The 23269-nt window shown below is 58.6% G+C and overlaps 8 protein-coding genes across 8 annotated transcripts; 4 read left to right on the top strand and 4 right to left on the bottom strand.

The window, feature by feature from the left end:
• The first annotated feature begins 125 nt into the window (after positions 1-125).
• On the top strand, positions 126-1378 carry rpl-12 (60S ribosomal protein uL11). Its single transcript, XM_069373636.1, has 4 exons — positions 126-219; positions 306-460; positions 532-856; positions 910-1378. The coding sequence occupies exons 1-4, from the start codon at positions 216-218 to the stop codon at positions 921-923; spliced, it is 498 nt and encodes a 165-aa protein (XP_069228906.1). The 5' UTR covers positions 126-215; the 3' UTR covers positions 924-1378.
• Positions 1379-1817: 439 nt separating this feature from the next.
• WHR41_05030 (uncharacterized protein) lies at positions 1818-2150 on the bottom strand (the record flags this gene model as incomplete). The annotated part of the gene is made up of 1 exon (XM_069373635.1): positions 1818-2150. One exon carries the CDS (start codon positions 2148-2150, stop codon positions 1818-1820), a length of 333 nt encoding a protein of 110 aa, XP_069228850.1.
• Positions 2151-3229: 1079 nt separating this feature from the next.
• Positions 3230-8174, top strand: WHR41_05029 (uncharacterized protein; the record flags this gene model as incomplete). Its single annotated transcript, XM_069373634.1, has 4 exons — positions 3230-3480; positions 3599-4013; positions 4078-7789; positions 7852-8174. Exons 1-4 carry the CDS (start codon positions 3401-3403, stop codon positions 8172-8174), a joined length of 4530 nt encoding a protein of 1509 aa, XP_069229043.1. The 5' UTR covers positions 3230-3400.
• A 326-nt stretch (positions 8175-8500) lies between these two features.
• On the bottom strand, positions 8501-10762 carry WHR41_05028 (uncharacterized protein). The gene is made up of 3 exons (XM_069373633.1): positions 10437-10762; positions 9320-10381; positions 8501-9261 (listed from the first exon to the last, which is right to left on the bottom strand). The coding sequence occupies exons 1-3, from the start codon at positions 10596-10598 to the stop codon at positions 8737-8739; spliced, it is 1749 nt and encodes a 582-aa protein (XP_069229044.1). The 5' UTR covers positions 10599-10762; the 3' UTR covers positions 8501-8736.
• A 552-nt stretch (positions 10763-11314) lies between these two features.
• On the bottom strand, positions 11315-14989 carry WHR41_05027 (uncharacterized protein; the record flags this gene model as incomplete). Its single annotated transcript, XM_069373632.1, has 1 exon — positions 11315-14989. One exon carries the CDS (start codon positions 14987-14989, stop codon positions 11315-11317), a length of 3675 nt encoding a protein of 1224 aa, XP_069228833.1.
• Positions 14990-15368: 379 nt separating this feature from the next.
• Positions 15369-16369, top strand: vma21 (Vacuolar ATPase assembly integral membrane protein VMA21). The gene is made up of 3 exons (XM_069373631.1): positions 15369-15547; positions 15620-15711; positions 15793-16369. Exons 1-3 carry the CDS (start codon positions 15447-15449, stop codon positions 15924-15926), a joined length of 327 nt encoding a protein of 108 aa, XP_069228834.1. The 5' UTR covers positions 15369-15446; the 3' UTR covers positions 15927-16369.
• Positions 16370-16804: 435 nt separating this feature from the next.
• Positions 16805-18713, bottom strand: WHR41_05025 (uncharacterized protein; the record flags this gene model as incomplete). Its single annotated transcript, XM_069373630.1, has 5 exons — positions 18004-18713; positions 17755-17832; positions 17582-17701; positions 17464-17520; positions 16805-17394 (listed from the first exon to the last, which is right to left on the bottom strand). Exons 1-5 carry the CDS (start codon positions 18197-18199, stop codon positions 16805-16807), a joined length of 1041 nt encoding a protein of 346 aa, XP_069228835.1. The 5' UTR covers positions 18200-18713.
• Positions 18714-20141: 1428 nt separating this feature from the next.
• Positions 20142-21936, top strand: WHR41_05024 (uncharacterized protein). The gene is made up of 3 exons (XM_069373629.1): positions 20142-20429; positions 20495-21346; positions 21400-21936. Exons 1-3 carry the CDS (start codon positions 20387-20389, stop codon positions 21615-21617), a joined length of 1113 nt encoding a protein of 370 aa, XP_069228836.1. The 5' UTR covers positions 20142-20386; the 3' UTR covers positions 21618-21936.
• The last annotated feature ends 1333 nt before the right edge of the window (positions 21937-23269 follow it).

Genomic DNA, 23269 nt, shown 5'->3' with positions numbered 1-23269 from the left:
CGGCGGCCAACACGTCAAGGGTCCCGCGGCGGGCTTGCGGCCAGCGACGCTCGCCTCGATGCGCGCGCCTTGGCGGCGGGAGGACTTCCGCTTCCCGCTCCGCACAAATCTCGCTCCAAAAAGCTCGCTTCACGAGCGCAGACTTTCGTTCTTGCACCACCACCTCACTTCCCGACAAACAAATCGATTAAGGTAGACCACCTTACGCCCTAGCCATGCGTAAGTATCACCTCTTCGATCCATGGCTGCTCAGCTCCGGCTGAAGCTCGCTGCTCTTGCGACACGTCAATACTGATACCGCAAAGCTCCCAAGTTCGACCCCAACGAGGAGAAGATCATTCACCTCCGTGCCACCGGAGGTGAGGTCGGTGCCTCTTCCGCTCTTGCCCCCAAGATCGGTCCTCTTGGTCTCTCCCCCAAGAAGGTCGGTGAAGATATCGCCAAGGCCACCGGTGACTGGGTACGTTTGACAATCCGCCAATGCGCAAAGCCGCGCGCTCGCAGCCAGCCAGATGTCTAACAACCTCACAGAAGGGTCTCCGCGTCACCGTCCGCCTGACCATCAAGAACCGTCAGGCCGCCGTCTCGGTCGTTCCCTCCGCCTCTTCCCTGGTCATCAAGGCCCTCAAGGAGCCCCCTCGTGACCGCAAGAAGGAGAAGAACATCAAGCACACCAAGTCCATCCCTCTTGACGAGATCATCGACATTGCCCGCACCATGCGCTACAAGTCCATGGCCAAGACTCTTGAGGGCACCGTCCTCGAGATCCTCGGCACTGCTTTCTCCACCGGCTGCCAGGTCGACGGCCGCAGCCCCAAGAGCATCTCTGACGACATCCACTCTGGCGAGATTGAGAGTGAGTTTTGCCGGATCAGCTGCTCGAAAGACAGCATGCTAACAATTTCACAGTTCCCCAGGAGTAAATATTACGCGCCACACGAGATCCAATGCAATAGCCGTTTCGAAGGTGTAACAACCCGAGAAGATTTCACGATACCCGCATTTCAGGAGTCCGGCGTTCAAACAGTAGACGGACTACTTGTCATTGGTTAGCTGTACAGCTGTAACAAGCCAGTCAGCTTTCAGTCATCCCGTTCTTCCTCACCGTCCCATGTCTTCATCAGCTTCAGCTTATCCCCGGGAAGCTACCCATCCTCATCAATTTCCTTGCCAACTTTGCCAACACTCTGGGCCCGACCTTCTCTACCTTGTCGCAGCCCTATTTTGGTGCAAAGGAGATTCATCCTTTGGAAAGACCTCTTACTCACCGCGGTAGCCTGTATGTGGTTGCAGTGGTCCATAGATTCAGGCCTAAATCCCTTCAGTAGAGTGATGTGTTCTGTGACATGATATAATATCAATCCAATTCTACCAAATCATATCCATCTATATTCAATTATCAAATTATGCTCCTTGCTTCGCTCTCCCCCAGTATATCCTACTTTGATGGTCTTATAACCCGCTAATTCCAAGCTTCATCGATGCATACTGACAAACATAGATAGATCAAGCGCGCAGAGCTTTACATGTCTCATCTACATGTAGCGACAGTCCCTTCTGCTCGTCATATCTGCCGTGCCAGCGGCCGTAGAGATGAGAGGAGAGCTCGCAATCGACACCAGCACCAACCCAACTCCAAAAGAACACGCGGGTTCCTCGCTGATAATTTACATCCCACAACGATTGATCGCCCCATAGTCATGACGATGGAGGCAGTATTCCCAGCTGAGCATCGCAAACAAAAGCTCCGTGGTACTCCAGGCCCGCCTTGAATCACCTACGTCCAAACAAACGTACCAAGACTCGCTCTCAGCAGCTTAATATCCCCAACGGCCGTACCCTCTCCCTCCAAATCGTCGCCTCGGCCGCCTTCGTCCGCCGAATCTCAGTTGATACAGCAGCGGATCCTCGATGTCTTCGTAGTCGTCGAAATAATCGTCATCGTACACGTCGTCCAAGATGTCGTACGGGTCAAGGTAGCGTGAACCGCGACCCCGGCCGTACCCGTAGCCGTACGGCATGTCGAGCAGATCGCGGCGTGACAGCCTGTTGCGAGGCCTCATGCCCATCCCTAAGTAGCTGTAGGGATCTACGCCTAGGCTGCCACCGCCCATGCCCATGCCTAGGAGGTCGTAGGGAGAGCCATACATTGAGTTGAGAGGGAGGGGTTTGTTAAGGTGGCTGGGTTGAGGGTGATTTTGAGACGGTTATAAGAGACACACCTAGACCGTGGCCGTAACTACCACCGGAGAAAGGGGCACTCGTGGTGAGCGCGAGGGCGTACGGATCCATACTCTGAATGCTGGAAGTATCGTTGCCGCTCAGTGCAAGAGGAATATGTGAGTGTCGTCAAGTGGTGAATGAAGGCTGATGAGTGCTTTGAGTAGCTATGCTTCTGCGATGAAGAGCAAGCCATCAATAACTTGAGAAGTTTGAGCTCTATATGTTCGTCCTGGGTCCCACACCTACTGAACCGGTGGTACCGGATTGCCTTTACTGCCATCGGGCGCTCGAATGGGCTTGCTCCCGTGGTCCCCGGCAAGGCCTACCTTGTGATGGTTTGCGCGACTGACAGACGTCGACGTTGAGCAAACATCCGCCCGGAAGCATGCATAGCGAACCGGTTCGTTCACGTTTGCCTTCGAAGGGATCATCGGCGTGGCGGTTCGAGGAGGGGTCTAGCAAACAATTCGCCACGCCGTTACAGACGGCGAACGGCTGCTTGCTGTGCCCCTGGCATGTGCTGCGTGCAACAATTTAACGGGACCCTTTCCCCGGTCGCACGGGATGCTGGAGATGATCTGATGGCCCCAGTGATGATTCAGGGCCATCATGTGATATGGACGTGAGGTTGACGTGAGGTGAGATGGGTCAAATCGACAGGAGGCTGGAAGTGCTTGGAGCTTGTCTGGCGACGCGACGCGCTGGCGCATGCTCTAGCTCCGTAGGGCAGAAGGCCACCGTGGACATTTACGATGCTGCATTTTCGATGGTAGCTTCGTGCGGAATCCACAACGCGTGACGCTTGTCATAATTATCCCTGCAAAAATTAAAGAATTCCCCCCCCTTCAGCAGCGCATGTATGTCGTGTATGTCATGCAGGAACATCCAGGTCGCGTGAGATGCTCGAGAGATGCTCGACCCGAAGCGGAATAGCGCGTCAAAGCGCCGAAGGCTGGCGGACTTTGAACGTCTTCGAAAATCGAAGCCACCTCCTCCGCCCGTCTTGCCCTACGCCATCACAGCGATCAATTGACGATTCACAAACGACGCATACTCATTCAGCACCTCTTGAAATTTCAGCACTTTTCAGCACTCGCGACCACGCACAGCACCTTTCGCACCGCATCCGCTCCAACACACCGAGCCGGTACTGCTACAACCCAACCCACCTCCTACAATGGCACCTTCGACTTTCGCTTCTGCCGCCGCTGGCAGCAATAACCAAAACAACCAACCACGAGACGGTGGTTCGGAATGGTATGTCCAGGTATCCACCCGGCTAGCGAGCCTCACTTCATGCGCCGTGCCACTTCCATCTCGGCTCGGCGCACGAGTGCACATTCGACGCATCGGAAGCTAACACCAACGCGAATAGGGCGCGCAGACCTAACGGTGCGACCCAGACCTTCCGCCGAACCTCGAACGCTGTTACCACGCCCGCCGCCGCACCCCAGAACATCGAGACCAACCCCACTTCCGCCGCGTCTTCACAACCCCCGCGCTACGTCCCGCCACACCGTAACGGAACTGTGACCGACCCGCGCTACTCGAAGAACCAACTCCTTGACCTGTACAGACTACAGCAAAGTGTTGACGAAGGCGTGCAGGATGATCTTCAGAGCTTGTACGTTGGTGGTTGGCAGCCGAACGCTGCGAACGCTGCGAACGGTGCAGGCTGGGGCAGGAACGATGCAAGCAGGGAGCAGCCGCCCGGGCCTGATGTCTGTTGGGACGATGATGGGAGCTTCGAACCGTTGTCCTTGACCGAAATGGATGACGAAGAAAGAGAGGTATGTTTAAAGGGTTCCTATGCGACAGGATAACCATATCGAGGTTGGACTAACACTCGACTAGCTCTTCACCACCTCGGTTAATACTCCGCTCAAGCCGCCGGTTCAGACGAAGGACAGCCAGCAGACGAACGGGGTTCTTGGGCGCAAGATGTCCGTCAACTCTCCTGGCGGCTTCAACTTACAGTCCCCGGGCAACGTACGTGGACCTTCCCGTCGTCAGACAGGCGACTCGTATCCGTTCCCGAACTCTGTCACCTCTCCGAATCCGCGGGACGAGCAGCGTGCTCCGTCTCCTCCGCCATCTCTACTTCGCCGTAGGACGGACTTGAAAGATGCCAGCAAGGCCGATGATTCGGGCGAAGAGAAAGGCGCGACCACCCCTTCTGGCACGGTGAAGCGCAATCCTATTGGCCCGCTGGGTGGCGCTGGATTCGGCGTCCCGACCTCACCCTGGTCTCAAGCTCCCCAAAGTGCTGGATTCTCGCCGATGGGATCTTTTGGTAACTTCGGCTTGGGTAGCTCGGGTCAAGGCACGCCTGGCGAGAAGCGCGCGGGCCTCGGAAGTGGAAGGGCGGAAAGCAGGTTTAAAAATCTCCTGCAGAAGGACAGTACCGAGGACATGAATGCGAAGACCCTGGAAAGCAAGGCCAGTATCTCCAGCTTGCCCAAGGTCAACGAGAACGAGTCCTGGAGGCCGCTGGATCGCTCTGAGGTTGGAGCTGCCACTCTAGAGGAAGCAGACGAGGACGATGGTGTCCCTTCTGGAAGCGCAGCTTTGGCCGGTGGCTCTGACATGTCTCCGCCAAGCACGCGCCAAGCCATGCGCGGCTATGACACACCTAGCCGGTCCAACACTCGCGACGACTTCGGATTCGGCGCCTTTGGCATGACCTCCGACAACGCTGGCGGATTTGGCTCTGGATTCTTGCAATCAAACCAACAGACACCTGGACGCCCCGGCCTACAAATGGGAGGCCACGATCCGCAGAGCCCTACCGATACGAACCCCTACAAGTCCCCGGAACAACTTGGTGGCGAGCATCTTCGGGAAGGCCTTGAGCAAGGGACTCCTGATATTCCAAGCGCACCACTCCCTGGGCTTGGATTTGGCGGGGACTCGATGCACCAGGGCGGAGGCCTTGGTGGTCTCGGTGCGCTGCCTAACCTAGGTCGCCACGTCGGATCACAGGGTCCTGGAAGTGATGACCGCAGCCAGACCAGCAGTGTTGGTCCCAACCGCGGTTTTACTGGCCTGGGAGGTCTCGGACAGTTCGGTGGTGGATGGCCCACTAGCCAGCCAGGCCTCGGAACCCCTGGCCGTCAAACTGCAGGACTTTCTGGCGGATTCGGAGGTGGCATGCTTGGAAACGCGCTGGGTGACCTGAACTCTCCTAGCCTTGCCGGTCTGGGCGGTAACACTATGAGTCCGCACGTTGGCTCCGGCTTTGGCGGGAGCAGGATGGCAAGCATGTTTCCCCAGGCCATGCAAGACCAGATGAGGCAAGGCGAGCAGCAAGATGATAGGTCTGCCCAGACGCCCTTCGCAGGACTTGGCAACATGGAAGGAGACAACCCATTCCAAGGACAAGGCTTTGGTGCCCACGAAGGTGATCTCCAAGACCAGCTGGGCGGTCAAGGTCAACACCAACAGCCAGGCAGCTCTGCCTCGAACCAACCTCCTCCGCCTCAGCAGCGCACCATGGTCATGCCCGACAGGATGCGCTGGATCTACCGTGACCCGCAAGGTCAGACTCAGGGCCCATGGTCCGGTCTTGAGATGCACGACTGGTACAAGGCCGGCTTCTTCTCCCCGGAGCTCTTGGTGAAGAAGGCCGAAGACGCGGACTACGAGCCGCTTGCCCAGCTCATCCGTCGCATCGGAAACTCCAGAGAGCCCTTCCTTGTTCCGCAGATCGGAATCCCTCACGGTCAAACCACTGCTTCGCCGCCTGGACCTTGGGCTGCGAGCGCGCCTCCAGCTGCAGCCCCTCCTACTGGCGGTGCACAGCCGCCATTCGCGTCCAGCTTTCCTTCATTTGGCACAACCCTAACGGCCGACCAGCAGAATGCCCTCGAGCGTAGAAAGCAAGAGGAGCAATATCTAATGGCGCGCCAGAAGGAGCACCTTGCCCAGGCACAGATCGCACACCGCATGCAACACCTGCAGGGCCCTCACCAGGGCTTTGCTCCCGGCGGACCATCCCAGGGTCAGCTGCATCGTCACTCGAGCGCTCAGAGCTTGCACTCGCAGCCTAGCTTCGGCTCCATTGCAAGCCCTGGCGCATTCCAGTCTAGCCTGAGCACAGGACCCGCTTCTGGACAACCTACTGGCTTCTTTGACAACTCCTTTCGCAACCCCCAGGGTGGTCTGGGCGCGGTAGGTGCTGGCGTGGACTCTCTGGGCCACATCACCGAGGAGGAGATTCCTAGCATCATGAACAGGCTCAACCTGGGCAACCGCTCTGGACAGCCGAATCAGTTTGGCGCCCCCGGCCAGCCATTCTCCCAGCAGCAGCAACAGCAGGCGCAGCAGCAGGATGCACATGCTCAGCAGGTTCAGCAGATGCTCCAGGACCGTGCCAGGTTGAACGAAGAGCAGGCCAGACAGGATGCTACGGAGAAGGACCAGCCTGCTCAAGCGGCTTCCAACGAACGCCTCGAGGAGTTCCAGCAGCTCCAAGGCACTATCGGCAAACAGCAGCAGCAGAAACAGCCGCAGGCGCAAGAACAGCCTACCAAGCCCGATTCTACTGACACTGAGAGTAGCATCGGATCTCCAGTCGCCGCGCCGGCGGAGCAGGCGCAGACCAAGGAGCCCCTCACCTTGACCGAGCAAGTCCAGAAGGCGGCTTCTGCGAAGCAGTCGCCCGCCCCAACTCAGCAGGCATGGGCTAAGGTCGATACCGGCATCCCGCAGGCCTTCCCTCCCGCGCCTTCTCAATCTCCTCTCCCGGCGCCCGCCGCTCAGAGGACCAGCAGGCAGACTGTGGCCGACCACCTGAACGCTGAGTCCCGTTCTAGATCTCAGACTCCGAGCACGGAGACTCCGACAACTGTCGCTCCGTGGGCTAAGGAGCCCGCCGGCCCCCCGAAGGGCCCCTCTCTCAAGGAGATCCAGGAGGCCGAGGCCAAGAAGGCTGCTGAGCAGGAGGAACTCGCCGCCGCTGCTCGTCGCGCCGCGCTTCAGAAGGAGCTGGAGGCTCAGAGTGCTGCCGCCGCCGCCCCGCCGGCTCCTGGCCTTCCCTCATCGTCCACTTGGGCCGCTACGAGCGCTTCTCCTGTTCCCTCTGGCGCCAGCGCTTGGGCTAAGGCTGCTCAGCCGAAGCCGGCTGCCACTGCTGCCAAGAGCATGGCTCAGATTCAGAAGGAGGAAGAGGCCCGCAAGAGGCGTGTCGCTGCCGCCGCGGCTCAGGCCCAGGCTGTTGCTATGGCCAGCGTTCCCAGCCCTGCCGGCGGCAAGAGCTACGCCAACCTCGCTGGAAAGGTCATGTCTCCGGCCGCACCGCCGCCCACCGCTCCCGGTGGCAGCGCCTGGACTACCGTCGGTGCTGGTGGCAAGACCAAGCCTCCCGCCGCGCCGTCTCCTGCTGCGCCCGCCCGTACCCCGAGTGCCAGCGTGATGCCGCCCGCTCAGCCTAGCATTGCCGCGGCTGTCAAGAAGGCGCCTTCCAGGAGCGCCACCATGACCGGCTCCGGCGCCGTCAACGCCCAAGAGGAGTTCAGGAAGTGGGCCATCAACGAGCTCCGCCCCGACCTCAACCCGGGCATCTCAGGTACGTTCTCACCAAAAAGAAAAATCAAAGTATCCCGAGCAACATGCTAACACGCTCACCAGCCGAGCAATTCGTCTCCGACCTCATCTTCTTCCCCGCCGAAGCCGAGCTCATCACCGAAGCCGTCCACGGCAGCAGCAGCACGATCGACTCGCGCCACTTCGCCGAGGAGTTCATCCGCCGCAAGAAGCTCGCCGACAAGGGCCTCGTCGACACCTCCACGCCGCCCAAGAGCGGCAGCCCCGCCAACGCGGCCGGCGGCTCCGCCGGCGGCTGGAGCGAGGTCGCGAAGAAGGGCCCCGCGAAGCCCGAGACGCCCAAGGACGACGCCGCCAACGGCAACTTCAGGGTCGTCGCGCCGAAGAAGAAGGGCGGCAAGAAATAGGACTTCCGCGTGTTGGATGTTGGGTAGGGTTGTCGTACTTCTTGTGTCCGTGTCTGTGTGTACAGTATTTTTCGATGGGCAATGGAAGTGAGTGTACGATTCGCGGTGTATAGCTGTAGGAGTGTACAAATAAACGATCGCTGCATTGTTCTTCCTGTCCGTTTGCAAGTTATAGACGATCCGCCTCGAACGGCTGGAGTTCTCGCCAGGAGCGCGACGAGTCTCTTTCCCCCGCTCGTGACTCTGGAAAAGAGGTTGCTGGAGCCATGACGAATGCGCATTATAATGCTTCACCGACACATCAGCGGTAAGGGTGATGCACGACGTGATCGTAGAAATGCCATTGGTGCAAATACAAAAAGATGGTATCATTCATTCGACTCGAAAACTCTCCCCCGCCAGCTCCCCTCGCAAAACAGCTATTTAAATACTTTCACACTTCCGCTCCGGACAGCCTTTCACTTCCGCTTTCATTTCCGAGCGCACAGCGCACGCAAGATTTGGCATTTTGCTTTTTCATAATTCCGAGCTTCAAAACATTCCGATTCAGACGCAGCAGCATCTACTGGCCCGAGCTCCTCGTGCTCCTCTTGTTGGCCTCCTCCTTGGTCTTCTCCGTGCCGCTCGCGACGGCCTCGGCGACCTGCTCCTTGGTCTGCTTGGCCTTGGCCTGGGCCTTCTCAGCGTTGGCCTTGACTTGGTCCTTGGAGGGAGCCGCGGCGGCGCCGCCGCTGAAGAGGCCGACGAGGACGAGGAGGAGGGTGACGACGCCGACAGCGATGCCGGCGGCGACCTCGGGGACGAACTTGATGGCCTCGATGGGGTCGCGCTGGGCGATGGCGGCGAACAGGTTGACCTTCTCCTTGGCGTAGGCGACGGGGTCGTCCATGAAGGTCATGTCGAGCGGGGACTTGGGCTTGTCGGCCTCGTCTTTCTTGGGCTTCTCGGCCTCCTCCTGTTCCTTCTCGACGGCCTTCTTGACCTCGAAGGTGGACTGGGCGAGGGCCTCGGCGTCGGAGACGGAGTGGCCGATGTAGATGTTGTCGAAGAGGATGTCGTTCTGCATGGTCCAGATTTCGAAGCCGATCTGTGAGGATGAAATGTCAGCGTTGTGTCAATCGTGGAAAATCGTAGGTTTCACTTACACCGCCCATGGGCTCAAGGTTGGCCGGGGTCTTGTCCTCGAAGTAATCCGGGTTGGCGATCTTGCGCGGGGCCCAGACGCCCTTGTAGGCAGGATTGTCGACGAGCGGGGCAGTCCACTTGCCCTTGAAGGCCGGGTTCTGCTTCATGGGCTTGGTCCAGGGGCCACAGCCAGAGGCCTCGTCGCAGTTGGGGTTGCGGACGAGAGGCGCATCCCAGTCACCGTCCTCCTCGTCGTCCCAGTCCTCAGGCTTCTCGGCCTCGGGGTCGGGGATCATCTCAGGCTCGTCGTCCAGCCAGTCGGCGGGCTTCTCGGCGTCCTCGTCGACGATCTCGAAGGGAGCGTCCTCGTCCCAGTCCTCCGGCTTGGTCGCGTCGGGGTCGGCGATCTTGGCCTCCTCGACCCAGTCGGCGGGCTTGGAGTCCTTGGGGTCGTCGATCTCCTCAGGCGGGTTGACGGCGGGGAGGAAGTCCTCGAGGAGAGAGCCCTCGCGGACCTGCTCGCCGTCGACCTTGATCTGGTAGGTCTGGTCGGGCTTGATGATGAGGGTGTAGAGGGAAGACTGCTTGGTGATGCGAGCCATGGGGGTGTTCTTGAGGTGCTTCTCCTCGTACTCGCCGGTCTTGGGGTTCTTGTGGCGGAAGATGAAGTGGACCTTGTTGGTGGAGCCGCACTTGTCGGGGCCGAACATGATGATGTAGGGGGAGGCGTTGGAGAACTCCTCGGCGTGGAGGGCCTTGTTGTCCTGGAGGAGCTTCATGTAGGCACCACCGCACTCGAGGCCGGCCTGGAGCTTGACCTCGTACTGCACGACGAGCGTGTCATCCTTGTTGGTGATGGGCTTGTCGAACTTGGAGGAAATGGCGTGGTGGGCCGCCTTGTCCTTGAGGACGAGACCCTTGTCGCCCTCGATGCCGCGGAGCACGGTGGGCTCCTCGACGGACCACTTGCCATTGTAGGTCCACTCCTCCTCAGTACCCTCCTTCTTCGCGTGCGAGACCTTCCACCTGGATTCCCAGTCGTCGGTGAACTGCTCAAGGAAGGGAGCCTTGAGGTTTGTGGGCTGGTGGGAGACATTAGCATTGGCTTTTACTTAGACCAACAGCGGCGAGACTCACGGTGAAGGTGGGCTTCTCGACAGCAGAAGAGGTCACAGACTCGACGGCGGAGGCGACGGAGCTCGAGGCCTCGGCAGCGGAGTCGTCAATGTCGTCCAGGACATCCTTGGACTGCCCGACGGCGGCCAGGGCACCGAAAGCAAGAAGCGAAGCGGCACGCATGGTGGGCGGTGTGTGTGCAGCGAGGAGACACTCGGGCTGCTTTGTGGGAGGGAGGTGTCGGTGGTGGAGTGCTTGGTGAAGAGGACAGTTTGCCCGGCGCGTGGACGGCCTTCGTTTATAGCAGGGGACCGTGATGCGCGGCGGGTGAAATCAGAACAGCTGGCGGGAATGGCGAGCTACGACAGCGCTAGAGGCGGCGGCGGGGAGAGCTTCGCGCGCTGGCTTGCCGACCGCGCCCGTGCGCTCTTCACTGCCCATGTGCCTGGCCGGCTGTACATCTTCAATTCGACTAATCGGCTAGGGTCTCCATAATCTTCATGTTCCTCTTATATTGCCGCCGTCACGTGCGATCGATGCTCGTGCATACAGTCTACGTATAGCGAACGGTAGCCGCAAGTGCTCACATTCACTTCCGTGATCTGGACACGTGCTATCTACGATGCTCGGCTATTGTGGGTAACACTGCCATTGAGACAGGGGCCTATCGTTCCTTAGCCTAGCATCGCGAGCCACGGTAGCAGGCCTACTTATTCCCCGCCTTTCGAGGCCCTTCTCTACTGTAGTGTCACCGTTTGAGATACGCTAGGGCAATTGCGATTGTTTGATCATGCAAATCTGTATTCCTCTAGCCGGCCAATAAAGCCGGTCAATATCGCTGATTGGTAACTGACATCCAACCCAATGGAGCTACATATCATACATGGCTGTCATCACGCTCACGAAACCTCAAGTCCGGCCTCCGACAAGCCTTTCTTGAACTGATCCTTTAGATCGCCTCCCTCGCCCTCGCCCTCGCCCTCTTTCTTCGCCTTCAAGCTCTCCATGAACATCTTCTCAACCGCCTTCTCGCCCTCCTTCTCCTTGGCCTTATCCTCACTCGCAGTCGCACCCTCGCCCGCGACTCTTTCGTCGAGAGCAAGCTTGCTCTCGCCCAGCGCGTGGATCTGCTCCTCAATCGTCCCCTTCGTGACCAGCCGAACGACATCCACATCCCTCGTCTGCCCGACGCGATGCGCGCGGTTCTCCGCCTGAATGTCATCCTGCGGGTTGAAGCCCGAGTCGAAGATGATGACCTTGTTCGCCGCCGCGAGGTTGATGCCCGCGCCGCCGGCCTTGGTCGACAGCATGAAGACCGTGATGTCCTGCTCGGAGGAGAACTTGTCGATCATGTCCTGGCGGATGTCCATGCGCGTGCTGCCGTCGAGGCGCATGTAGCGCACGCCCATCGTCTCCAGCACGGCCTCGAGGATGTCCATGAGCGTCGTGAACTGCGAGAAGACGAGCGCGCGGTCGCCGTTCTTCGCGTAACCCTGCACGAGCTCCTTGAACTTCTGCACTTTGCCGCAGTCCATCCATTCCTGCTTCTTGAGCTCGTATTTGGAGAGGAAGGGGCGCTCCGCGCAGAAGCGGTGGAGGCCGAAGTCGCCGCCTTTGATGACTTGCGGGCCCTCGCCGACGAGGTACTTCCATACCTTCTCCGGAGGGTTGCCTGCGAACTCGACGTCCTTGAGTAGCGCGTTCTGAATTCTGGTAAGTCGCTTGTCATCGTAAATCCGACGGGAGAGCAGAGGGTGGATAGCGGCTTTGCGTAAGTTCATGAGGACGTTCGAGCTAGCCTTTGCGGGCGCCTTCTTGCCGTTCGCCTTGTCCTCGAAAACTTGACGGGCCGCGTCCATCTCGTCCTGGTACATGGCCGCCTGCGAGTCTGTCATCTCGCAGTACTCCACACGACTGTGCTTGGCTGGCAGCCACAGCACCTGCTGCTTCTTGCGGCGGAGGATGAAGGGAGTCATCATTGATCTAGCACGGGCGATGCGCTGAGCCGAGAGCAGCGCGGCGTGATCTGCGTCCTTCGTGGTGGCCTTGTGTTGGAAAATGTAGTTTAGGTCTTCCGCCTTGGACGAGAAAAGATCAGGCATGATGAAGGCGAGGATGGCGATGAGCTCCTGCAGGTTGTTCTGCAAGGGCGTACCAGTGAGCAAGACCTTGAAGTCGGCGGGAATGCGCATGAGCTGGCGGTAGCGGTCCGAGTTGGGGTTCCTCAAAGCGTGGGCTTCGTCGTACACGCAGACCGAAGGACCCAAATTGCGCAAAAAGCGATTGTCGTCCGGCTTGGTTGTCATATCATAAGTGGTGACGATGACGTCGATCTCATTAAATGTCTCCTCGATGGTGTCCTGCAGCATTGGCCTTTCGGCCTGAGATCCGTAGTATGGTACCACCTTGAGCTGAGGTGAGAAGTTTTGAAACTCGCGCAGCCAGTTTTCCAATGTCGAGCCTGGAACAATCACAAGATGCACTCCGTCAACCTCTTCCAGCTGCAGCTGAGACAAGAAGCTGATGACCTGACATGTCTTGCCAAGCCCCATGTCATCGGCAAGTATGCAGGAAATCTTCTTTGACCAAAGCAGGTTCAACCAATTCAAGCCGACCAGCTGATAGTCCTTCATTTGGATGTCCGGATTCATGTTTTCAGGCTGTCCGAGGAATTTGCCCTTCTTACCCTTACCAGTGAGACCCTTAGAAGATGGCAGATCATCCGTGGAGCTCGCCGGAGTTCCAATCCCAGAGTCATGTGCCTCCTCCAGATTCATGAGCTGCAGTTCACCACTGCCATTGTCACCGACGCCCCAGTTCTTGAGAGCGTCTTGAATCGGTTTGGCAATCTGCTCACACTCTGTGACCAAATCGTCGACAGCATTGTAGCCTTTCAGCATGTCGCTGCAGGAGTCCACGATCTTGTCACCGATCGGCTTGACCCTGGACTTCTTGCCGGATTTCGTGAACTCGGGAGCATTGGTGATGACTCTGATCTCCTCAAGCGTGTTGAAAGGCCGCTTATCGAGGATGAGCTGAACATCCGACTCCGACGAAGCAGCAAGATCTGCAATCTCACGGAGAGAAGCCTCGTTGAAGAACTTGAGCAGCTCAACCTCATGCGAGCTCTCTTCGACGATTTCAACCTCTCCCTGCTCAGAGTCATCGCCAGATTCCTCTGCCGGCTCCGAGTCCGAGTCGATGGTGATGGCCGCTTTCTTAGAAGGCTTGGCCGCAGGTTTTGGCGGCGAGGCAACGGGAGAAGGCGATCGCACGGGCCGACCGCGCTGGATCAGCCTACCCTTCCTCCGCGGTGCTACGTCCTCTTCCTCGTCATCGTCTGGTATCGTCGTTGCAGCAGGCGCTGTAGGCTGCGAAGGCTTCCTAGCTGCCGCTTGCGAGGACGCCGCATACCTCTCCGCGATACTCTTCGCCTGCACTTTAACATCCGCCCTGGCAGACGGCCGCGCAGGCTGCGACGCCTGACTGCTTGGCTGGTGGACGCTCCGGGCAACGCCTTTCGGGCCAGCTCTGACGGGGGTGGGCGCGAGCTCGTCGCGGTCGGTCTCTTCGGATGTTTCCACAAGCCAGTCCATGGCGTCTTGCTGGTTGCCGCGTTTGCGGATCAGCGCGTCGACATAGCGCTGGATGCTGTGGGCTTTTCCGAGAACGTTCATCATAGCCTCGACCGCCTTGCGCATCCCGTAGTCCTCAATATCGTCCAAACTCTTATAGATCTCTGAATCTTGTGGCCGCGCGGGAGCAGTCTGCTTCGGAGGCCTTGGCGCCCGCGACGAACTCCCGTACGCGCTCGCCATGTCGTCCGCAGGCCTCTTGTTCTTATCCGGAGAGCCCTTGTACGAGAAGTCGGCCATCAACGAGAGAAATCCGTTGGGGTGAGTGGATTGAGGCTTCGGAGGGTTCGAGCTCTTCGGCGACTCCTTGACCACCGCCTCCTCCCGGCTCGCCGACCGTTGGTTTGGACTTGAGTTGAGACCGCGGCCACCCTTTGTGAATATTGTCGGCCGGATGTTCGACTTCAGCCCCTCCGCCTCTTCGTCCGAGCTGTGGTGTACTTCCGGATCTTCGTCGCTGTCATCTAGGGGAATGGCTGGCGGCTTCGACTGAATGCCTGGCGGTTTGCGGAAAGAGGTGCCCGGCGGGGCCATTGCGCTTGCGAGGAAACTCCTGGGCTTTGCGAAAGGCGCTTGCTTGATCGGAGGTGGCTGCGTGGGCGCAGGCGGCGACGAGCGCTCGACTTGGACATCGTCTGAGGAAGCGCTTGGGCGCTTGAGCGGCTGTGTTGGCTGGGTGGCATAGGTGTTGTTAGCCTGCGACAGAGGCTGCGTAGGCTGCGTGACGTTGTTGGATAGCGTGTTGAAATCGTTGTGGAATTGCTTGCTCGAATAGCCGAGCGCGGGACGTTGAGGCGCGGTTGTTGGGAGAGTTGCAATGGTGTCGTGGTCGAATAGATCGTCGCCGCTGTCATTGTCCTCGGTCCATGGCTTCGACGAGTGGTCGATCTTTCTCCTCTTCGCGGGCGTGTGGTCGGAAATTGGGTCGCTGTCGGCCATGATCGCTTGTGCAAATGCTTGTGAGAGTCGACAGTATGGTTGCTGAGTGACGGATGGGTACGCGGTGAGATGAGTTGCCGTTCACTACGGACCGTCCTGCCAGGGAAGAAAATCAAGCGAAAGAAACCCGGCACGTTCAGGTGTTCACAAGCGACGCGGAAACATACAGAACAAAAGTCGCGTGAAAGCAACCGCCAAAGTGTCGTCGAAGTCGTGTAGAGCGGGCCAGTGATCGAGGGCGGGCAAAACTTCAATGATGGAAGACGCGGGCTTTGACGCGACCGGTGTCAAGTGGCTGCGGCATTCACAGTCGCGGTCTGTGCGCAATTAGACCCTTTGGCACGCGTTTGACGACATCTGTGCCCGCCGCTGCAAGACTCAGGCAGCCGACAAAGACCATTGTTGGATTGTATATGGAAAGGAAGTTACTGACGGGCCTACCACAACATTGACGAACATGGCCACCCAACGCCGCATCAACACGTCTGAGAAGACACATCTCGACCAAGATGACACCAAGTCTGGGCCCGAGTCCAACATCGCTCCGGCTGTCCCTTCGTACGTCGTCCCTGGGGCATAGTGGCGATCTACTGGTAGTTCAAGAAATGCTGACAAGGCATGATCAATCAGATCCATCATCTTCAAACTTCTCGCCTTCACCGTAGCCATGATCACCCTCCCTATTGGCTCCTACTTCCTCTCCGTGAACGCTTTATTCGGCGGTACGTCCTCGAACCTCCCTTTCCGTGACATGGGCCTATTCTACTCTCTTAGACTAGAGCAAATGGCTAAACTTCAAACAGGCAACTCAACCTACGCCGGCGCCCTCGCAGCCGTCGTAGCCAACGTGGTGCTGCTCTCGTACGTAGTCGTGGCCTTCAACGACGACAAATCCGAGCGCGAAGCCGACGCGGCCGAAGGGAGGAAAGACAAGTAGCGGTGTCGGGTAACAGTAGTGTTTTTGTCTAAAAGTTCTGTCGTTCTCGATATGCCCCTTCAAATGCGCTCACGCGCACCGCTATCCGCACTATTGACGCAACCCTGCCCGCTTTGCAAGGCCATCACGAAAGGGGGGATGATGCAGAATAGAATTGGAGCCTGCCTGCGGCACGCTGAATAACTGCTACTCTTATTGCACGCAGCTTCACGTGGCAGGGGGCGACAGAGAGTTGGCTTTGGAAACGGTCTCACAGGAATTCAGGCTAGCGATTGTGAGAACCCATTCCGGCACTGAGCACGAAAAGTCTCCGGAAATGAGCGAAACAAACTCACGGAAGCGAAGCAGGACAAAAGGCGAAGCGAAAGCCATTACATGAATTCAGTACCCAAAAAAAAAAGCACACAAAATATTTCCTCGCAACAATAATCGGTACCCGAAAAAGGTCATCGTTCGTCCCGCCGTGTCCGATCCGATTCCCTGCCCGAGCCTAGCGCGCCGAATCCTAAAACATAACCTGTGGTTGATCCCCCGTAGCGCCTTGCGTGAAAAGGATAGGAGTGAAGAGGAATGCGGAGTCTGAGAACTCGTTCCCCACTGCCCTTCGCAACCCCCACCGTTCCTGATCGTGGTTGTACTGTGACTCCCAGTGTCGTTCGTTTCGGGGTTCTTGTTTCCTTCCCCAGCGTGTTGGCGTGGCGTGAATCCCCCGTCGTCGTCGTCAAAAAAAAAGTCATTAGCATTATTTTTTTCGCCCCATCGCGAGCTGCGCGAAGAAGCAGGATAAGCGAGCCGTAGAATTGAGAAAATCCAAGCGCCGCTGCCTTACAAGATCCTAGCGGTCTTTCGATCTATTGCGCCGCGGAAAGCGAACGGATCTAGTCCTTCTTGCTGAACCGCCTGCTCAGCCAGCCCTTCTTCTTTTCCGGCTCCGGGCGCGCCGTGGACGGAAGGCTGCCTCTCGGCGGCGCGGCGGCGGCGGCCGACAGGCCAGGCTCTCCGCTGCCGCCCAGAGGGATCGGCCTCCTCTGCCCACCCGGCGGCTGCACGGGGCCGCCACCGTAGCCATTCTGCTGCTGCGGCGTGTACGCGCCATCCTCCGGGATCGGGCGCGGATATCCACCGTAGCCGTTCTGTCCGCCGTACATGCCGTCGGGCTGCGGCTTGGAAGTGGCGTTGATGCGGTCGAGGGAGCTATTCTCGCTGCTGGGGTCGGTGCCGTTCGCCCACGGGCCGGTGGAGTCGGAGCCGTAGGTCTGCCCGGAGTTGACGGTGTCGTAAGACTGGTGGTGGCCGTGCTGCTGGTTGTAGATGCCGTTGCCATTGTAGCCGTTGCCATTGTAGCCGTTGCCGCGAGAGTTGTAGCGGTTGCCTCGAGGCCCTTCGGCGTACGAGTCGGGGCGGCGGTTGCCGTAGTAGCCACCGCCCATGCCGGCGCCACCTTGGGAGTAGCGATTGGATTCGTAACCTGAATGGTAGATCTTGTTGGCGCCTGAACCGCGGCCATTGAGGCGGGTTGAAGCATTGGGAAACTCACCAGCACCAAAGGAGCTGTTTCTTCTGCTTTGATATTGTTGATTCTGGTCGTGCGATTCTAGGGTATATCGTTAGAGCTATGTACTAATAGTGGAAAGCTGGAGGGCGCGAGGACGGACCACTGCGCATCATCGAATTCCTCCTCTTGTAGCCATTGTCGATGGCCTTCTCGAACGACCGGATCGTGTCGAGTGGCCGCTCAAGGCGAGGTCGCGTCGGGTTGGAAAGATCTGGGTCAGCTGCGGCATGGTTAGCAATTGTTGCACGAATGAGCCGAGATCGTTGCACTTACTAATGACGTTGCCGTTGGCGTCAACGTGTTGCCCGCTGCGCAGCGAGCCGAGAGTTGCCTGTTCGAGAAGCTGGGCATCTGAAGGTTGGACGGTCGGGTCAGCAAGGCCCTCGGCATTGACACCTTCGAATTTGGGAGGCATAATGATGTGTAGGTAACGCAGAGACGAAAGAAGCAGAGAGAGATCAAGTCGAGGAAGAGTGGCAGTGCAAGAGACGGAACGGGCGATAAGCAGGGTAGGTCACTCACCTCCCGGCTGAGCCTCGGTGATGGCGGCATTGGGGTTCGCCTTGCTGGAGTTCTTCCAAATGCTGTCCCTGCGCTGTTTCTCATCCGGCGACTCCGTCAGATGTTCAGCCTTGCTACGCGAGCCGTTACTACGGTCGCTCTTGAAGCTGAAACCGCGAGATCGCGGGCGCGCTCTGGGAGATGTCGCAGAATCCATATCGCTGGTGATTATCGATACGCTGATGGATCTCGGTCCTCCTCTTGGCTCTCCGCGGCTAGCAGTGATGGCACAGCGTCTTGCAGGGAACGAGCGGACGCGGTGGCCGGTTCAGCGGGTTTCTGTGGAGCGGACGTTGGGATTGAACGAGCGTTAGTGCGCGAGGGTCCGGTGGTAGTGGATGCCGCACGGGATTGACAGGCGCGGCGTAACAATGGATGTGTGTGTGGTGTCGTGCAATTGGGAGGAAATCCGCGATGGGAGCAGGAGCGGACTATGGACGTAAAAAACACTGCGGGTGGGAAGGCGGTGGTGAAGGATGCGTGGGCATACGGCGGCGATTGCGCAGCTCGTTGCGTGGCGATCCAGCCACGGGCTGGCACTGTGGGGAAGCTCGGACGATGGGCCCCTAGCGTACTTTATTTAGCTGGATGCGCGCGAGAGTTGACGAGGCGCGGGAGAGGGCGCTGGGCGTGCCGGGACGATCTGCGTGTGCTGCTCTGCGGTTGCGTCTGCCACTCCCACTCGGGCCAACGCTGCTGAAGACGGTGATGCTGGCGGTGGTGGTCCTGGCGGGCGACCCGCGGCGGGTGGCCTGAGTGGCGGGCGGTGATGCTGTCGTGGCGGACCAAATCAAGGCCACGCCCGTCCGCTCACCACTCACCTCGCTCAACGCTCGTGCAGGGTTTGGCGGTGGAAATGTCCCAAGCCACAAGACGCAAGGTCCGGAAGTTTCAAGGTTCCAGCAAAGGCAAATCCCAATGGCTCGAACGAGCGGAGGCAGCGCTTCCCGCCTGCATCCGGCGTTCGCCGTGCACGCGGCTGTACCATTATCATTGCACAAGCAGGCACGCAGAGGCGCTGGTGGAACAGACGCAACAGCCTACAAACACCCGTCACGCACGGCTCAAGCGTTCGCGACGGCGCGACGGCCATCACTCTGATACATGCCAGCCTCCCTCCCGACGTGCCGACCACACGCCCGGACACGCGTTGTGCGACGCAACATTCGCTGCCACGTGCGCTGCCTTTTCGTCATGGCCCTCCACCACATCTCCTGTCCATCAGAGCATTTTCCTTCATCATCGACAGATTCAGCCCATCGTTGCACATGCGGTCCGTTCGCGAAATAGTGATCGTTGTGCCTCGCTGATACAGCAGCATGCCTTCCACGTCACACGCACAGACAGTAGTAGGTACGGCAAGCGCAGAACTGGCTGAATCATTTCCGTTCTCTGTGCTTGCGTATCAGCCCTACGCCATTGCCTTGTACCAGTGCTTCCAGCTCCATAAGAGCATTCATCATTGTGAGCTTTGACGTTGAAGCAGTGGGTATCACCTCCAGCGCAGCAATCTCCTGAGTCGTTTTCCAATCCTCATTCTCCTACCCTATTGTGTCGTGAGAGATGACATGCAAGGCTGACTGCAATCCGTCAAGCTGCATATCGGCTCCCCTGCCAGAGATTGCCGTGTCTCAGCGTGTCGCTTGCTCCTTATACGACCAACCACGGTGAAGCCTGAGATCGCAGGGTCGATCTGAGACGTGTATTCCCAAGGTTGGCTGCCCAACAGCTACCACGGCCATTTTGCATGACAGGATGGCCCAAAGGGTTTCCGCATCTGCGAGTCATTCACCTGCATCGATGCCTAGCCACGTATTAGACTATGTGCTCAATAGTGCCTCAAGCGCCGCGGACATTACTGCGTCCAGCCCGAGTATTGGTCGAGCAGTGAATTGAACATGTGCAGAAGGGTGCGTCTTGTTTTCGGAGCTCCTCCCGGCGAGCACATCCCTCAAACAGCCTGGCTCTGGAGCAAAGGGCGCCACAGAGAAGGCCTGGGCCGAAGCGCTGCCGCCCGAGCCGAGCGCTTTGAACCCTGCGACGTCACTCCACCTCGAAGTTCCCACTAACGGTCGCGTGGGGCTACACACATGCTTTGTTGTGAAGAGACAAATTCCCGAATGCACCGCGGCCTCGTGGATGACTGAATGAGCCTCGTGCATATCGCAGCTGCCCAGAGCACGAGACGGCAGCACAGTATCCTTCCTTCCCCCGCGCAACCCGCGCGCGACACAACACACCTTCGGACTGGCTTCGAAGCTGCCCACCGCCTCTAATGCTCTGAGCCAGCGACTGTTCTCTGCCGCCCTTCTAGGTCGGCAACAGCACGAAACGTACTTCGAGGATGCCGCGGTACTTCAAAAATGACGCGCCACTGGCGAGCAGAGGTTGGTGATCCGCTTTGCGTTTTGTGCAGCTTGTTCGATGTTGGTTGCCGACTGACCGCTACTAGACCCTTACAAACAACTCAAGGCTTCTCTGAACCGCCTCGTCAACGACCACCCTCCCGCAAGCATAAAACCGGGCGGCGGTCTTTTCAAAGGCCCCGTCAGTGTTGCATACACTCTCCTCATCCTCCAGCAAATGTATCCAGATCTGGAGGTTGAAGGGCAACTATTGGGCACATGGTCTGCCGCATACTTGAAGCAGGCCCAAGATACCATAGGAGACTACCCTGGGCCGAAGCCGGGCAAGTGCGGTATCACGGACGATATTTTGGCGTTGCTCGCCATTGGTGCTGCGACGAGCAAGGATGTGGATATGGTCGGCAACCTGTGCGATTACTCGGCGGAGGCGCTGGAGCCGGAGACGGAGAACGAGTTTTTGTACGGCAGAGCTGGCTATTTGTATCTGCTACGAATGGTCAAAACGTCATTTGTCGACGACCAAAAGACGCTACAGTTGATCACGGACACCCAAGATGATGTTATCGACGCGATCCTGGATTCCCCGCGGCCATGGAAATGGCACGGTAAGACCTACGTCGGCGCGATCCACGGCGCAATCGGCATCATCACTCAGGTGGTTTTCACGGACCCAAAGAAGTACGCGCCGAAGGTGGAAGCAGACCTCGCGGTACTGCTCACGTACCAGTATGAAACTGGGAATTGGCCCAGCAGCATACCGCCGGAGAAGGATCGTTTGGTGCAGGTCTGCCATGGTGCACCAGGCGTTGTCAACAGCTTGGTCAGCATCAAGAAATATTTCCCGAATCTGGAAGAGAAGATCACGAAAGCGATTGCCAGTGGCCGAGAATGCGTCAAGGAGCGTGGACTCCTTACCAAAGAACCATGCCTCTGTCACGGTACGTCCCTCCAAACCTCCATACCACCTTTCAGAACACTGACACCTCACAAGGCATCACCGGCAACGCTCTCGCCCTCGAAGATAAGGACTTCGAACACTTCCTCACGTACACCACAGGCCACGAGATGAAGTCCATGGAGAAAGACGGCATGCTCGAGAAGTCCTCCTGCCCGGAGAGCTTGTTCGGCGGCGAGGCGGGCCGCGCCTGGTCGTGGGCCGTCGCAGACAAGGGGCTTGACAAGCGCATTTTGGGCTACAACGATCTTTGAGCGAGCGAGCAAGCAAGCAAGGCGTTTGCTTGTGACGAACACCCTTTGTTTCGGCTGCGGACAGGGAGATGACGGATGACGGATGATGGATGATTACTAGCACGAACATTGACACGATTGAATGAGACGCACGCATGCATGGGCCGGCGAAGTAAATTGCGGGACTTCGATGGGAGAATGAGTTGACCTGAGACAAGATGGGCAAAACGAGCACTCGTGGTCCCTGAGACTGATGCGAGCATGTTGTGGATAATGCACAGAGCGGATAGTGATGAGTGCCTGCCAGTTCTGCGGTATTACATTGTGATTACACCCAACATTCAAGCCTATTGATTCTACTTCTCATCCTCACGCCTGACCTGCCAACCTCTCCAACCCCTCCGGAGCCCCTTCCACCTTCCTAAGCGTTCCCTCTGCCTCTTTCGAAGCCGTCGCCCCTGCCGCAGCCCTCGCCAGGACGAACTCCTTCGTCGTCTCGGCTGCCTCTTCCGCTGCAAGAGCCCAGTCGCGCCCTCTGGAGGCACCGGGGTGCACGAGGTGGCTTTCGTCAGCGAACCGTCTCATGAGTCGCTCGGAGCCGGCTTCAGCAGCGGTCAGCTGGCGGCGGACATAGGCCGCTTGGTGGATCAGGTTTTGCTCTTCGTCTTTGGTCGCGAGGAGGGGTTCGATGAAGGGCAGGACAGTGGTGGCTGATGAGGCGGTGGTTTCGGCGTCTTGGGGTGAGCGGGTGGGTCTGGTGGAGTCTGGAACGGGAGCGAAGGGTGAGATGTCTTGTGGTGTTTGGACGGTGTCGAGGAGGGTGCGTCGAGCGACCAGGTAGCGTTCGTAGAGCTGCGCGATTTCTTCGTTGGAGACAACGTGGCCGTTCTCTACTCCGTTCTTTTCGGGTGATGGAGTCTCGTCGCCGTCGGCCTGCGCGTCGCCGATGAGCGCCAGTTGCTTTTCGATCCAGCCGATCAGCTCGTTTCTCGCCTGCTGCAGAGCATACAATTCCGGATCGCCCTTGGCCGAGACACGAGAACCAGGCTCCTCGTTGGAGCATCTCTGAATCGTAGCCTTCGCACCGAGCACAGCCTTCTTCAGCTCCACCAGCCTCATCTCACCCTCCTCTCTCCCACCACCGCCACCACCCATTCCACCCCTCTGGCCCGGCAAAGCAGGCACCTCACCTACCGCCTTCCTAACAATCTCATCAATCTTCAGCCCCAACACGCCATTACCCTGCCTCTCAACAGCTTCCAGCGCCCTCTCCACGGCCCCCAATTTCCTCCTCGCCTCCCGCGCCCGGACCAAAGGCAACAACTCCCTCCCCGCTCCCTCTCTCTCCCCACCAACCTCCCCCTCACCCCTCCCTCCGCCAACAACGTCTAACTCCGCCCTCAACCCCTCATACCTCTCCCTCGCGACCTGATGCGCCCGCAGCGCGCGCCAGTACGCTCTGCGCACGCCCGTCACGCTCGCGGGCGGCTCTGGCAGAGTTTGCGTAAGAGGCGGGTCGGTGAGATTTGCGAGCGAAAGAGTTTGGGAATTTTCGAGTCGCAGCTGGCGCTCGAGGTGCGAGTGCAGGGATTGCCGGATTGATGAGACGGTGGGCCGGGCCAGGATGTAGGATTCCAGGGAGGAGGCGACGGGGGGGATGGGGCAGGTTTCTG

This window comes from Cladosporium halotolerans, assembly GCF_011745625.1.
Source record: "Cladosporium halotolerans strain TM138-S3 chromosome Unknown Sca17, whole genome shotgun sequence".
Taxonomy (NCBI): Eukaryota; Fungi; Ascomycota; class Dothideomycetes; order Cladosporiales; family Cladosporiaceae; genus Cladosporium; species Cladosporium halotolerans.
Note: the sequence above shows the minus strand (reverse complement) of the source record. Positions and strands in the feature narration are given on the sequence as shown.